Source organism: Asparagus officinalis, chromosome 5, assembly GCF_001876935.1.
Source record: "Asparagus officinalis chromosome 5, Aspof.V1, whole genome shotgun sequence".
NCBI lineage: Eukaryota > Viridiplantae > Streptophyta > Magnoliopsida > Asparagales > Asparagaceae > Asparagus > Asparagus officinalis.
In genome coordinates, this window is record NC_033798.1 from 12,992,466 (window position 1) to 13,008,752 (window position 16,287).

The window sequence follows — 16,287 nt, forward strand, 5'->3', positions numbered from 1 at the left end:
AGCCTATCAACGTTTCGCCTATAAAAAACCCCTTTTCGATGCCCTAGGTGTGGTGTTGTGCTTTTCCCCTTTCTTCCGATTTCCTCTCTGGCGGCGGACAACCCCAAAATCGCAGCAGCAATTTTTGATTAATCTCCAGCTTTCAACAGTGTTTGGGGGGAGATTTAAGAAGAGAGAGAGAATTAAAGAGGGGTTTTATAGTAGGATATTCTTTATTCTCAAGTGAGACTTGAAAGAGGTTTATTCCCTTTAATTATTAACACTGTAGCTACAATGTTCATTTGAGAAATCTCAGTTTTGGGATTTGCTCTTGATTTGTAATTTTTTGTTTGATTAATAAGAAATTAACTGTGTGGCTCCCGAGGACGTAGGCAGTTGCCGAACCTCGTAAATCTTGGTGTACTTTTTCTATTCTGCGTTTCTGTTGCATTAGGGATTTAGGCGTTAAATTCCCAACACTCACATTTGCATGTCATGGGTATCAAAGTGCAACTTTTAAAAAGTTAAGAGCATTTAACTGCAACCAAATACAACTGGGATTACATGCATGCAAAGTATGTGAAACTGTAGGGAATTTAAGTGCAATTAATCCATTTTAAAAACTTAAGAACATTTTTTTAATGCTCTTTGGCCTGTGAGCAATGTTTTGTTGCAGGAAAGATTCCATGTTTTTAAAATCAAACGGTCAACTCCCTCGTTTCAATTTATATTCGAACTTAATTTCGATGTAAAACACTAGAGTAATAGCGCATAGATCTCTCTAGCTAGTACCTCTCACCTATGGCTTCCGTACCAAAAAATCAAGGTAACAATTTTCCCATTTGACCTCAACTTATCTTCACTGTTCAGTTCCTACTACTGTAAACAATTTTCCCTCTCTTTTTTGTATTAAATGATTAACAGGTGAGCAGTCAAAGGACAGTATGAGTTCGCACGTCGGATTGCCAGCGTTGCATATCTCTTCTGCTTTTCCACAGGCAACGCCAGCTTCAGTTTTCCCTCAACCGGGTAAGATTCATTAGTACCTGTTAAAACTTTGATTTAGGACTTTCAATATAATTTTATTTTGAGATTAGAACACGAAGTTAAGCTGAACCGAAATCGTATTTTATTTATGATACATTGAAAAGAAAGCATCTTTTTATGACAAACGGATATGGCACACTTTTGAAAGGAGATATAATGGCACTCTGAAAGATTTTTCAAGACACGAAAGTCGTGCACTCAGCGTGCATTCTAATTGCAAACTAAAAAGCCCACGAAGAGTTTGCAATGTGATATTTGAAAATTACATTTGTCCCCGATTAGTGAGTTGATGGATGCTTTATAATACTTGGAATCCAGATTTTGCATTAGAACTATAAATGGAGATGTAATCCTTGTTCAACTGGTTCTTGCTATATCTATAATAATGACCATGTTTATTTCTGCCAATGCCGATACACCAAAGTTGCCCTGACTTTGAGTAACCCATAATGTGAATACATGTTCAATGTTTTTCAAGCATCCCTTGCAATTTGTTTAGCAGTGACTTCGATAATTTGGATTATAGTAAGCAGGTTCCTTCTAATGATTTTAAACCGAAAGTACATGATTATAATGCTCCAGATGTTCTTTTTGCAGTATCAGACTACTATCAGTTTGATGATCTGTTAAGTTCTGAGGAGAAGGCTCTGAGGAAAAGAGTTCGAGACGTCATGGAGAAAGATATCGCTCCCATTATGACAGAGGTCTTTTCTTACCTGCATTGTCCCCTCCAATCTATTGAACACAACGAATTACACTGTGTTATGGATCCCGTTAAGTTGAATTGACTTTATGGGTATACTTTTTTAATGAGCTTCCAAGTGTTCATATAATTGCTTTGAGAGTGAGCGTTGCCGTATTTTATACCCTAAGCAATATCTGTAATCTTTTATGTCAATAGAAAGTTGCTGACACTAGAACTATCGGTAAATATAGTATAGGTAGCAGAATGAAGGAGGAGGAGGAAACAACGTAAAGCAATACTCAAGTTGATTAAAATGTAATGCATGCTCAACCTTAAGTAAAGGAGAGCCTGCAAAACTGTATCATTGATATGAAGTTGAAATTAGAAGGATGCTGAAATACTGAAATAAAGGGGAGTAAAAGTGGTTATCTTTATGCTTAAACTCCGTTGCAAGAATTAGAGGCATGATTGGCCAGTCATTAGCCTTCTTTTTCTAATTAATGATTAATGGCTTTAGGATTTTATTTTTGAATTAAGTAGCAAATTTTTATGTTCTGAAAATTTTGATCTTGAGTTTCATTCAAAGTTCCAGGTTCTAACTTTGTAATGACCTATCACTATTTGGCGAATATATTATATATATATATATAAGTATATATATATATATATATATATATATATTATATATATATATATAATATATATAGAGAGAGAGAGAGAGAGAGAGAGAGAGAGAAAATGGAGAAACTTGGTACCAAAGTTGCTCCAAACAACTTGGTAGTGATGTGGCCTAAATCTTGTCCCTACATCTACATTGGAGTTGGTCGAAGGATGGTTGAGGCTCTATTTGCAAGGTTTGATGTAGGGGCAAGATTATGCACATCACTACCAAGTTGCTTTAAGCAACTTGGTACCAATGTTCTCCATATTTCTCACACACACACATATATATTATATATATATATTATATATATATATATATATATATATATATATATATATATATATATATATATATATTATAGTAATGACAGGCAATAAAATCTTACAAGCGCAAGAAGAAGGCTTGAAATTATTTCTCATAGTTATGGGTGAGATGACGTGGGAATTAACTGCCATTTGCCTTGCCGATATACCAATAACAGACGAAAAATGTTTGACGAGATGAAATCATCCAACAAGTGGGTGAAGCCGCTAATTTTGTATCCTATTTGTTGAATGTCAACGAATTATCTTTATCTTAGAGGTTAACACATTAATTTATATCTTATCGTCATCAGTGGTTCTTCAAGTTCGACCATTTCCACTTAAAAGTATTAAGAGGAGGGATGGTTTTCTTTTCATGCCATTCCTAATTTGTTAACTTGGTGTTGCTTGTCGCTTGTCGCGAATGCTTAAATTTGATTTCTGATCCTTTTACCCGATCTTCAGTACTGGGAGAAGGCAGAGTTCCCTTTTCAGGCCATTCCTAAGCTCGCTACCCTCCGTGTTTCTGGTGGGACAATAAAGGTACATTCATTTCATGATCTTGGTGGCTTCAGGCTCGAAGATCGAAGATGCCAACGTAATGTGCTAACAGTTGTTGCTAGCAGGGTTATGGGTGTCCAGGCCACTCTATTATCGGAAGTGCTATCGCTATTGCTGAAATAGCCAGGGTTGATGCAAGCTGCTCTACTTTTATTTTGACGCACTCTTCTGCGGCAATGCTTACAATTGGTAGAGTTTCCAGTTGAATTCTCAAAACTCTATGTTTGATGGATAAATTATTTTGACACCTTATTACTTATGTCACTGCATTGCCTGTTTTGTGCCAAAAATAGCATTATGTGGATCTGAGGAACAAAAGCAGAAATACTTGCCATCATTAGCTCAACTACGTACAGTTTCTTGTTTGGTAGGTGATTTGTCCACATAACAAGTAGAAATCTGTAACCATACATTGGGTCATATGCTTTAACCGAACCGGATTATGGAAGTGATGCCAGTTCTTTGAGGACGACTGCAACGAAGGTTCTTTTCTTCATCTCATTTACCTATCCAGATAACTTATAAAACACACTCTTCTTTTCAATTAGTAATAGTCTGGCCTTTTATATCTTTCTTACCTGTCAAAGCATTGAGGTTATTGACTACGCAGATTCTGCTGGTGTGACAGGTAGCTGGAGGCTGGTTGTTAGATGGCCAAAAACGTTGGATAGGAAACGGCACTTTTGCTGATGTACTGATAGTTTTTGCTCGCAACGCAAGTACAAACCAGATAAATGGGTAAATGAAATGAAAGCGTAGCCTCTCTGTACTTGCGTTATGTTCGCTTAGTTTTGCAACTTATTTCAAAAACCTGCTGGTGAACGTTTAAAGTGAACGAGTGTCTGTGTTGATTACAGTGTGCAACTATCTTTTGTCCAGTGTAAATCATTTTAGAATTTGGTGTAGTCATATTCGAAACTACTCGCAGTCAAGCAATGCATGACTTGTGAGGTGTGACACTCATTCCCCGTTAAATTGATATCACAGGTTCATTGTGAAGAAGGGTAGCCCTGGTTTGAAGGCAACAAAGATTATGAACAAAATTGGATTGAGGATTGTTCAGAATGGGGATATTATCATGAGCAAAGTGTTCGTCCCAGAGGAAGACAGGCTTCCTGGTGTCAATTCGTTCCAAGATGTAAACAAGGTATCACGGCATCATTATGCCATTACTTTTATGAATGATATTGATCTTTATTTATGCCATTATGCCATTAGATGCTGTGATGTCCCCAAGTTACTGACTCCTTTTAGTTGATCGACAGTCGGTATCTTGTTCCGCTTTTTCTTTCCACTCAATCAATTGTGTGGTTCATGCTGATTGTGACTCTGCTTAATTTCACAATGTTTGACTTGTTATTTACATGAAATGCGTTTTCTTCTCGTGTTTGGTCATCATAGTTACTTGTTCCACATGATTTCCTTTTTGATTTCAAATGTGTGAATAATGTTGTTATAACATATCTGATGGTTTCCTAAAGCAGTCGCTTGCTGTCACGCGTGTTATCGTTGCATGGCAACCCATTGGCATCGCAATGGGGGTATTTGACATCTGCCACCGGTATAACTTGATTTTATTTTATTTTATTTTTTTAATCTTTCAACATCATTTTCTGTTTGAAGTGTTTTCGCTGTATTTAACCATGAAAATGTTACATGGTTCAAATCCATAAGGTATTTGAAAGAGAGAAAGCAATTTGGAGCTCCATTAGCTGCATTCCAGCTTAACCAAGAAAAACTTGTTCGTATGCTTGGAAATATTCAAGCGATGCTTCTCGTTGGTTGGCGCCTGTGCAGGTTGTATGAATCTGGAAAAATGACCCCTGGTCACGCTAGCTTGGCAAAGGTAGTATATAATGTTTTATTACAGAAGCGCTGCAGATACCGTTTTCTAAACTGCAAAAGAGTTCTAACTTCTCAGGCATGGATATCGTTGCGAGCAAGGGAGACAGTTGCTCTCGGTAGAGAATTAATGGGTGGAAACGGAATCCTGTCAGACTTTTTAGTGGCGAAGGTTTGAGTTCTTGTCCTCTGTCTTCTTTTATAACTCTTCAGCGATGCACATCCTACTTTTCTTTACTTTTTAAACGAAGGCCATAGCGAAGCTTGGATGTGGATTTCCATAACCAAACCCACCTCACCGTTACGGCGTTAGTGTTCCTGTTTTTCTGTTACTTTTATGACTTGCACGTCTTCACAGAAAGGCTTAGGATCAGTCAGCCAGAGAGAGTACATTACACCGAAGTTTTTTTTTTCTTTTTTCTTTTTATTTTATTTTATTTTACAAGTACGGTGAATCAAGGCGATATGCATATCGCCTTTGCCTTGTTGTTTTTTGCTGACAATTAGCTGTATGGTATGGTATTGTAAACTTTAAAAGTTGTAACACGAGAGGCAGAATAGAATGCATCCCATTGCAAATATGTTATGTGCCTTCTCTAGCTAGTAACTCTTGGTGTGGGCTCATAAAACATTTTCTGTGTGCCCGTGCACTCGCTACTCGTTTCCACCGTTATGCTTTAGATAGTACATCTGTATACAATTAGACGCTTTAGGAAGAATCTAAATTTGACAATTCTATCCTGTAGAAACTCTAAATTAGGACTATAAACCAGCGTAATACAACGGAAATTAGGGTGTCTACAAGAAAGATCAGTACGCTGAATCAAGGGACTTAAGCAGTTAGGATGTGCCCAAGAAAAGTTTGAAATGACCCGCGTGTCATAATTTTAGACTGTGATGGTGATTTAAGCAATTCATGCAAATCGAATAACCTGCTTGCAGGTCAAACAGTATATCAACATAATTTTTGTAGACTTCAGTTTTTCTTAATTTCTACTGCATTTGCAGGCTTTCTGCGATTTGGAGCCGATATATACATACGAGGGAACTTATGAGATCAACAGTTTGGTGACTGCGAGAGAAATCACTGGGATTGCTAGCTTCAAACCTGCTGTGCTCAGTAAAGCGAGTCGACTTTAATCTTGCTGGTGGGCTTGAAAACAGACCATCATTGTCCTAAATCATACTTGACTCCGTTGGAATAAATTAAAAGTGGCAGATTACGTTCTGCTACAAGTTGTAACATTAACTTTTCTCTTTATTTATTACATATTTTCTGTAGAAGTACACCACCAAGTGTTTATTTCATTTTAGTCAATTTAAGTTTTCTTTATGGTTTTATAAGAGCAGCGAAAGCTAGAGATTCTATTTCTGCATTTGCTTCTAGAGCTGTGCCTAAATTTATGCATGGATAATCATACTATGGTTGTGATACTTAATTTTTGCAGTCTAAATTCTCAGCATCAGTAAGTTGTAGATGCATAATGTAATTCTATCGTACTGATCTCAGGCTCATGGCAGTTCAAATAACAAAAACTAGATAAATGTACAATAACTTCTAATGTATTAACGCAGATCGTTAGGGGGACATAATTGGACCTCAATTGTGTATTTCATGCTTGAGTTAACATGTAAACAAAATCTGGAAACACTTTCCATTAGCATCTATCAAATGTAGATAGCACTCCATATACACTGTTTATGTTGTATTAGCATATTTGGTTAAACAATTACACTTATATCTCACAAGTACAAATACGCGGGGAAAAAAGGCATGAAGACTGATCTTTGCTGCAGGGCTCAGGTTTGCTTCTTGACCATGAAGTGCTCTAGTCCTACCTTGTATCCGTACAGCTTGGTATCTTCTCTCACTTTAGCACTAAACTCCTTGTAAGTGAATGCCTTGTATTTTGAGTTCACAATGACAGCATCCTCCTTTGGAAATGCAAAGTAGCACAAGGACATCCTCTCCTTACTCCCACTTGCAAGCACTCTATGCTCCACACTTTTGTATTCATCATTGCTCATGGCCTAAAGATCATCAGTATTGTTCAGTAAACTTTCGAGGCTAAATTACAGAAAAATACCTCGAATATTTTGCATCCTATTTGAGTTTATCGTGTGATATTGTTACTGGCAGATAATCCTCCTATTTCTATATCAAACCAGAGTATTTAACTTGCAAAGATATCCGTGTAGTATCGATGTTTTGTGCTTACTACCCATGTAGTTTCATTGTTGCGGATAGACTCTCTGGGTTAAAATTGTGTACTCTTTTACTCTAAGTAACATTTTCGCAGATATTGCCTGAGTGAATTAGTGACTCTGAGGGTGAAAGAGTTAAAAAAAATTAACCCCGGGGGATCTATCTGCTACTATGAAGCTACACCGGTAGTAAGTTCAAAACAGCAATACTACACAGTGCTATGTGCAATTAACCTGAAATTAAAACTGGGAGAGTTATTTGCAGAATCTAATATAACAAGACCATTTGTTACAAATGATCTGTTTGGTTAGAAGCAGCTCGAGTTTCATGAGGTTCTAACTTTGTTTAAATTCCAACGAATTGTTAGAAAAACAAAATGACAAGATTAGCATTTTTGGAATGCACAAGTCAAAATTGCATGATACTGAAATTACAGTTGCTACTCCAACTACTTTTAATGAAGCAAATCTAAAAACTTTATAGCAAAAAGGGACTTTCTGCAATTTATCCAACTTGAAAACAGTAAAACAAAACATAATACCCACATTACCTGCATCATGTCACCAAGATTCACAACAAGTGTCTCAGAAATTGGCTCAACATTAAACCACTGATCATTATGAAGAACTTGCAACCCCCCAACATCAACCTGGTTGAGTATTGACAGAACTGAGCTATCAGTGTGAGCCACCATTCCAAGATACTTCATAGTCTCGGGGCAGCACGGATATCGATAAACACGTAGAATGCCATCGGATTCATGGAGGTAAGAGGAGGAGACTTCGGTGTCCAGTTTGAGATCAGTTAAGAGAGCGTCAAAGATTGTCTTTGAGATCCGTGCCATGTGTAGTCCATAATGATATGCTAGAGACCTTGCAATAGAGTAGGAAAGTTGATGTATGTGAATTTGGTATAGCAATCAAAGGAAGATGTCATTTGGACATCCGGTACAGAATCCATATTTCTACTATGATGATATAAAGGAAGATGCGCATGATATAATGCATAAAATTTGGTATGCATTGCATAAACAATATGATGTATCATAATCCTAAGAACTATTATTGATATGGGTGGCTGACAATCCTCGGGATCGAACCCATAACTTCAAAAGGATGAGAAATCTCAGAACAACCCTCAACAAGCAGTATGAAGAGAGACTGAATCACAGTCCTTCGACTGTAACATTGATAAGGGGTAGTGTGACCCTTGCAGCAGGTCTAAAATGTAACATAATGACAGAGATAGAGAAGACAGTAGTGCATATTGGAAAATGGGAAAATCCTATTAAGTTGCGGAAGTTATAGTTTCCCTCTTTGTATGATAAAATGGGAAATGCAAACTAGTATAAATAATTGTAAATGAGACACCAATTTTTACGTGGAAACCCCACTAAGGTCGTAGTCCAAATGAAACCTTGACTATGATAGTAGGACTACAAAGATGACGTCCCTAGGCCAAGCTAGGGGATGCAGATACAACACAGTTGGATATTCGTGATCTTAAGTGGCTACCATATCTAAACGTATCTAGGTTGTTGTAGGGATGATATCGTGGGATAACTATCAATTGATTAATCTTGATATGCTCAAAGAACTCATGATAATTTATTCTTATCAATTGAGATTTGATCATTAACCAATTGATCTTATCTCTTGATTAAAGCTCTCCCTACAAATAGGGATGGAGGCTTCATCTCAAAACCACACCACTTCACATATTGATATTAGCAACGGTCTCATGGTATTGATCGGAGGTTGCTGCGTGCGTCGTGAATAGTGTGGCGGAGTCTTGTCTGTCGTAGTTCCCTCCACCGTCGGAATGCGAGCCGGTCATCGCTAGCTGCGGATCAGAGCACCAATATGAGGTATAATTTCTCCTCACTTCTTTTATAACATGGTATCAGAGCATTTGGTACGTGCTCTATGATCTGTTAGCTGCGAAGATATAACTATATTAATTTTGACCTGAATATATCTATGGTCATTAATGTGTTTTATTCCGATCTGAAAAGTATTAAGTATTTGTTTAATACATCCTTCTGTCGATCAGCTTTTGTTTGTTGATCCATATAATCTTGATTGTGTTTTGATTATTTTCTAATCAATGAGATCAGATAGTTATTTATTCATTTTTTTTTGATACAGCAGTTTTGATCGGATTTTATTTTGGTTTCGATTAGGAATTCTTTAGCAAATCTATATGTCATTTAACTTTTCCTTTTAAAGTAAAGTTTTGATGTAAGCTAATAAGAATTCATTAGTAGAACATGTGCATGATGTTTTGTATGGGTAACAACGAAAAGTAAGGAGTGTTCTTTACATGTTAGTCCTTGTAAGTTTTTCAACATGTTGCTAGATCAAACATCTCCACTGGTTCCAATAATTTTGTTTTTTGGGCTTCGTAGCATTAATTTTTTGTGATTTGGCCCAATGTTGAGCATTTTATTTTGGTTTCATGCTTGTGATCTGGCCCAATGTTAAGCATTAACTATTTGTGATCTGGCCCAATGTTAAGCATTTTATTTTTGCTATCATGTTTTGTGAGCAAGCCCTCTGCTTTGTGCTTTGCAAATCGAATACAAACAGTAAGTGATATTGTAGATCATAAAGATATATTTCTTTATTGTTTTATTTCTACAGAAATGCCCATGCTATATTTTCTTGGGATTCATGAATAGATGTTTAAAATTTTAGTTTATTAGATCTATATCTGTTGCTTGATTAAATATTTGTTTTGATCATAACTGATAAAACCCAAAAATCCAAAATCCGATCTATGCAAATGTTTTTCAAATTGAAAAGAAAAGGGTTATACTCAGAAAAATCTAATAAAATCTATAAAATTGGGAAATTCCGAAAATAAAATAAAATCTTTAGCTTTTATTTTCTAATTTTTTGGGATGGGTTTGAAGACCAAAATTAGTTTTGGGATCAACCGTAGAAAAATTACTGACTTTAGGTCTTAATTAAATTGAAAATGCGAATATTATAGAAGACTAATATGGGTCGTTAGAACATTGAATGTAGCCTCAGGAAGCTCAGTCGATTGTGCTAGGCCATGTTGGGTCAACTATAATGGTTCGATCTAAGTGAGTCAAGGTCTTATGCACGTTGTTAAACATCAGGGAGTTCCACCAATTGTGGTGCGAGGACTTGATTATCTAGATTTACTTACACTAAGTTTATGCAATGGACTTGAACACAACGATAGTAGCCTTGAGGAGCGTTTTCGTTTGTGTTATTTCTATTGGCAACTTAGGTGATAGTTTCCTTAGATTCATAAAGAATTATCGTAAAACTCAATCTGACGCCTTCAGCTGCACCGACCTGCAATACCTAAAGAGGTGTTGTGTTGAAGAGTGAAAGGGAAGGATGTGGTATATGCGATTGAGTTCATAGTGACCAAGTGTAGAGTAATGGCACTTGAATCGCGCTTCTACACATGGAAACTCCCAATTTACCCTTTTGACTAATTGGGGCATGAAGAATGAAAATAAAATTTGAAAAAGAACATCATTGCATAGGATTGGATCTAGGATAGTGCAGACATGGCGCTTTAAATAGATGGACATAAATAATGGAGGTGATATTTGGTAGAAGCACTAAGGCTCGTTAATATACTCTAACATTTTCGATGAAAAATAAATTGAAAATTTTCTTAAATAATTTGACAAGAGAGATTTGATTCCAAGCATAGTGAAGTTTTGATCTCGCTACAATAATTTTTTAAAGATTGAAATTTGTATTTTGCAAAAATAAAATGATTATTTCAGCTCATATAAAAAGCAATCTAAAACATAGTCTTATGCATTTGTAGGACATGGCTACTAAAACTATAATCTAAGATCATTTGGTCACTTTAGACAAGAAACTTGATGCGCTAAGTGAACATGTCTTTTTTCAAAAGCAGAAGAAAAAGACTAAAATGACATATCGTAGCTTTGGAAAGTTGAGATGCCTTGCGCATAAAAACACGCTACGGAAAACACTATTCACTATATCTTTACATGATGCACTAGTTTGCAGTTAGTCATTCTCGGCTCTTACTGAATCTCATCAATTGTGAGTTGTAGACTCAGGGGCCACAGATCATGTAGCATGGAACAATGATGGATTTGGGGAGTATCGTCGCTTTTCAATGGGAAATAAATGAATTTTCATGGAAAATGATTCCAGCGTGAAAGTTGCCAGTATCGGCCAATTCCAGTTGGATCTGTGAGGTGGAAGCACTTGGCTCCTTCTAGAAGTCTTGCATGTTCCGAGATTAGGTAAAATCTTCTTTCAGTGACTAAGCTATTTCATTTTGGTTACGACGTTTGTTTTAATAAAAATAATATTTTTATTACGGGACATGATTGTCATATTGTTAGGCAAAATTTTAAATAGTTTGTACTTTATTGATGTGGACAATTTTGCTGCAATTGCCAATAAACCTCATAGATGTGAACTCTAGTTCTCTGAATGATTCTATGAGATGGCATGCTAGATTGGGACACATAGAGCATGAACAGATGGCCAGTCTAGCTCGAGGCAGACTTCTTGGTTCGCTCACTAAGGTCGTCTTACCCACTTGTGAGCCTTGCCTTGCAGGCAAAGCTACAATAAAACCATTTGGAATAGCTACACGTGCATATGCACCGTTACAACTAATCCACTTTGATATTTGCGGACCACTAAGTGTGAAGGTTCGGAATAGAGCCCCTTACTTCATTACTTTCATAGATGTTATTCATGATATGATCATGTCTACTTGATCTCCCACAAGTCTGAAGCACTGGGTTGCTTCTAGCGTTACTTGAATGAGGTTGAGAATCGGTTTGACAAGTGCGTAAAAGCATTACGAACTGATCGTGGTCGAGAATATCTATCTGAACACTTCAAGGAACTATGTGACAAGAAAGGGATCGTCCGACAAATGACTACTCCCTATACTCCGCAACAAAATGTGTGGGGGAGAGAAGGAATAGAACATTATTTGACAGGGTGAGGTCCATAATGACGCAAGCGAATTTATCCATATTCTTTTAAGGAGATGTGCTTGTTAACTGCAGCCTATGTACTAAATTGTGTGCCTTCTAAGACTATTGATTCCACACCTTTTAAACTTTTTACCGGAGAAAAACCCGACTTAGGCAATTTGCAACCATAGGGCTCAACATCTTATGTACACACCACATACAATCCAATGGGAAGTTGGCCCCAATGGGGAAAAAGTGCATATTTATTCGCTATTCGAAACATTCAAAGGGTTACGTATTCATTAGAGCATAGGAAGTTGGAATAACTCCTGAGAATGAGTCATGCAATGGAGAGTTCCTCGAGGAGGGTTTTCCCTATAAGGGGGAGATGAGCCAAGACTTTGACTTGTTTGAGATAGAGGAAAGCGCACTAAGTGGTCTAGTTGAGCATTAGGACTAAAGTCCTATGCTTCCTGGGGATAGTGAGAGCGGCATTCCCATAATTGATCATGTACCACCATCACAGGAATCTCAAGAACTCAGACGAAACAATCACTAACTAATCCCTCATCATCGTTTTGAGATTGAGGGGAAAGCATGTATGGTGGCACCGCATGACGTTGCGGATCCAAAGTCTTTACATGAAGCTCTCTTTGGCGCCAATGCAGAGAAATGGATGGACGCCACCAAGATGAGATGGGAGTCCATGACGACAAACCAAGTCTAGGACTTAGTGGACCTTCCGGCTAGGCGCAAGGTTATCGAAAACAAGTGGGTCTTAAAAGTCAAGTGAAAGTCAGATGGTTCTATTGATAGGTTTAAAGCGCGACTCGTGGCGAAAGAATACACCCAGCGAGAGGTGGTAGACTATGAGGAAACTCTCACCTATGACGAGGTATTGCCTCGATTCACACGATTCTGGCATTGGTCGTTTGCATGGATTTGGAACTTGTCTAGATGGATATAAAAACTGTATTTCTCCATAAAGAACTAGACGAGAAAATCTTTATCGGTAAGTCTGAGGGGTTTGTATATAAAGTTCTTAAGCATAAAGTCTGCAAGCTCAAAAAATCCATATATGGCCTAAAACAATCATCTAGGTAGTGGTATCTAAATTTCATCGAGTTATTCTTCAATCTGGGTTCACGATGGCCGTAGAGGATCACTGCATGTATATAGAATGATCCTCAAACAACTTTCTCATATTGACCTTGTATGTAGATGACATATTGATGGCTTCCAATAATAAGGAGATGATAGGCGAATGGATACATTATCCGATATTGTATGTAGATGACCTTGTATGGAGACTTCCATGATTTTGGGGTAGGCGAATGGATCCTTTCTTCGCTACTGTGTGAAGCCAAAATCATATCGAGCGTATAATTTGTTCTACTTATACTCTTAGTGACATTCGACTATATTGTGAAGGTTTGAGAGCAGTGTTGTTATTTTGACTCCTCACCTACGGCCATGATAGATTTGGTCTAAAGGAAGGTGATTGGGAAAGCAGCTATTCTTAGACAAGGTTTTAAATGTCGGTCAACATGTCCGACATGTCGGTTTGAGGGCTTGAGCGACACGATATGGACGTTTTTAACTCGTATGTCGATTTTCAGGGCCAAATCAAAAATATCGGGATCATATCGGGCATATCGATCGATTTCCAACCTTGAAAAATCGGCCGATATGACCCTTTTTTTAGATCTTTTTTTTATTATCGGGTTTGGATTTAGTGATAAAAACTTAAACCCGTTTGACTCATTCTCATATTTAAGGGTTTCTTATGAACCAGATAGAAAAAAAGAGAAAAATTAGGGCTACAGTGGATTTGGTAACCGATCAATCCTTTCGTGAACAACGACACTCTTCTCTCACCTCCATCTCGGACCCCGTCGTCCATCTCCAGTTACGCCCCAAAATCTGAACCCAACCGAACCCGAGGGTGACAAAGGATCCAGTCATCGGGATAAAGGGAAGAGGGTGATCGGTGACTCATCCGAAAGACCCTGAGCAGACGAAGAAGAAGAAGAGCCCCGACACTGCCTCCCTGCGACGTCGGAATCCACCCATCACCGGCGATACCTCTAGAATTTATAAAGTATGCTTATATTAAATTTAGGAATGCTTAGATTACATTTAGGACATGATATTATATATACGCGCACTACCCGATATGATAATCCGATATTTAGTCCATGTCCCCCAATATATCCCAGATTTTCGCTATCCGATATGGATTTTAGCCGTCCGATATGAACCCGACATCCGACATTTAAAACATTGTTCTTAGATTAAATCAATAGTAGTGCGAGAGGAAGATCACTAACACATCTGCTTTGGTAATGAGTCTGCATTTGGAGCTTCGTTTTTAACAAAGTGTCGATCTTACCAAATAGTTCCGCGGTAGTCAAGTATGCTTTTCTTAGGAGGGATTAGAAGATACTCGGACTAGAGATGTGTTCATAGTTTGATCTGGGGTATATGAGACTACTATCCATACTTTTCTTTTCTCAAAGGGCTTGATGTTTCTATTATCACTCTTTAAAAGAGTTTGTAGTATAGAGCTCGCCAATTGCAGATTGTCTTGATGGTCGCACGACGCATCAGCTGTATGGACATTGTGATCGATTCAGAGCGTTGCAACCCACTTTTTAGTCGAGTTGGAGTATGTTAGATTTTGGCAATCTTAAGTGGCTGCCATATCTAAACGTATCTGGGTTGTTGTTGGGATGATATCTTAGGATAACTATCAATTGGTTAATCTTGACATGGTAAAAAATTTTATGATAATTTATTCTTATCAATTAAGATTTGACCATTAACCAATTGATCCTATCTCTTGATTAAAGCTCTCCCTATATATAGGGATGGAGGCTTCATCTCAAAAACACACTTCAGATACTGGTATTAACAACGGGATGGTGGTATTGATCAGAGGTTGCTGTGTGCGTCGTGAATAGTGCTGGGGAGTCTCGTCCGTCGTAGTTCCCTCCACCGATCCGAGCCAGTCATCGCTAGCTGCATATCGGAGCACCTACCCGAGGTATAATTTCTCCCCGCTTCTTTTAACAAACACCTCACCTACAATGATGGAATACACTATCTCACCAAGAATGATGGAATATTAGAGGTAGGACGCTCTTTTTGACCATGACATCGCCCTTCCGATTGGAATAATCAAACTTGAGCATCTGAGACTTCTCAATCTTCCTTACTTTGAACGTGGATATCTCTCTTTTTTGCTAGTCAATTTTTTAATGCTTAAGTTAATGGCATAATCACTCTTACACATTTCTAAGAGCAAAAAACCTTCAAACTCCCTTTGGACTTTGCATTCTCCAACGCCCCCTCTAAGCTTGCATAGTCCTCCCCTAGCTGGCTTTCTACGTAAAAATAGTCGCATCTCATTTATTATTTTTGCCACCAGTTTCGCATAGAATGTAGAGGTTAAAATAACGAAAATGCAGGTTTCGGGGTAAATCAGCAAATAGGATATATCCGGGGGGGTATACAGGCAAAAACCATGAGAAAAATGTCACCTTGTTTCATTTGCAGGCGGTACCGTGCAAAAACCCAAAATTAAAAACCCCCCTGCACCTTACCTGAATGAAGAGCACAAACCCAAATCATCTCCGACCTCCTGAATTTTCCCAAGGGGAGCATGGATCGCTTCGAGCCAATTAACGTCTCCGACGCTCAAGCTCACCACCGGCGACCCCCAAAAATAGCTGACTGGGCCCACTAGCCCGGCCCGCTTAGACTCGAAAGGAAGCGAGAGGATCCTCTTGGACTCGGCGTGGAGCTGGGCTGCGAGGGGGGAGGGGATCCCATGGTTGATGAGCCTGAAGAGCCCGAGTTCTCTGCAAGCCTCGCCGAGTTGGGCTTGATCTAAGTGGGCTAGGTTTATTATGGGGAGATCGAGATTTGGGTACCGGGTAGGGATTGAATCAAGGTTGGCTGTGGGGTTTCTGAAGAGAGGTGGGTATGACTCCATTTGGGAGTTTGAAGAGGCGGGGGTGGGGGTTGTAAATTAAACTT

At 38.2% G+C, this 16,287-nt stretch overlaps 2 protein-coding genes across 2 annotated transcripts; one reads left to right on the forward strand and one right to left on the reverse strand.

Annotated features, from left to right (window-relative positions):
* Positions 781 to 6,367, forward strand: LOC109841534 (acyl-coenzyme A oxidase 4, peroxisomal-like). The gene is made up of 13 exons (XM_020410496.1): positions 781 to 805; positions 904 to 1,008; positions 1,624 to 1,730; positions 3,143 to 3,220; positions 3,304 to 3,427; positions 3,532 to 3,605; positions 3,662 to 3,721; positions 3,867 to 3,976; positions 4,226 to 4,385; positions 4,723 to 4,799; positions 4,913 to 5,084; positions 5,160 to 5,252; positions 6,089 to 6,367. The coding sequence occupies exons 1-13, from the start codon at positions 781 to 783 to the stop codon at positions 6,218 to 6,220; spliced, it is 1,317 nt and encodes a 438-aa protein (XP_020266085.1). The 3' UTR covers positions 6,221 to 6,367.
* LOC109842967 (gibberellin 2-beta-dioxygenase 8-like) lies at positions 6,671 to 16,264 on the reverse strand. The gene is made up of 3 exons (XM_020411886.1): positions 15,852 to 16,264; positions 7,837 to 8,158; positions 6,671 to 7,111 (listed from the first exon to the last, which is right to left on the reverse strand). The coding sequence occupies exons 1-3, from the start codon at positions 16,241 to 16,243 to the stop codon at positions 6,881 to 6,883; spliced, it is 945 nt and encodes a 314-aa protein (XP_020267475.1). The 5' UTR covers positions 16,244 to 16,264; the 3' UTR covers positions 6,671 to 6,880.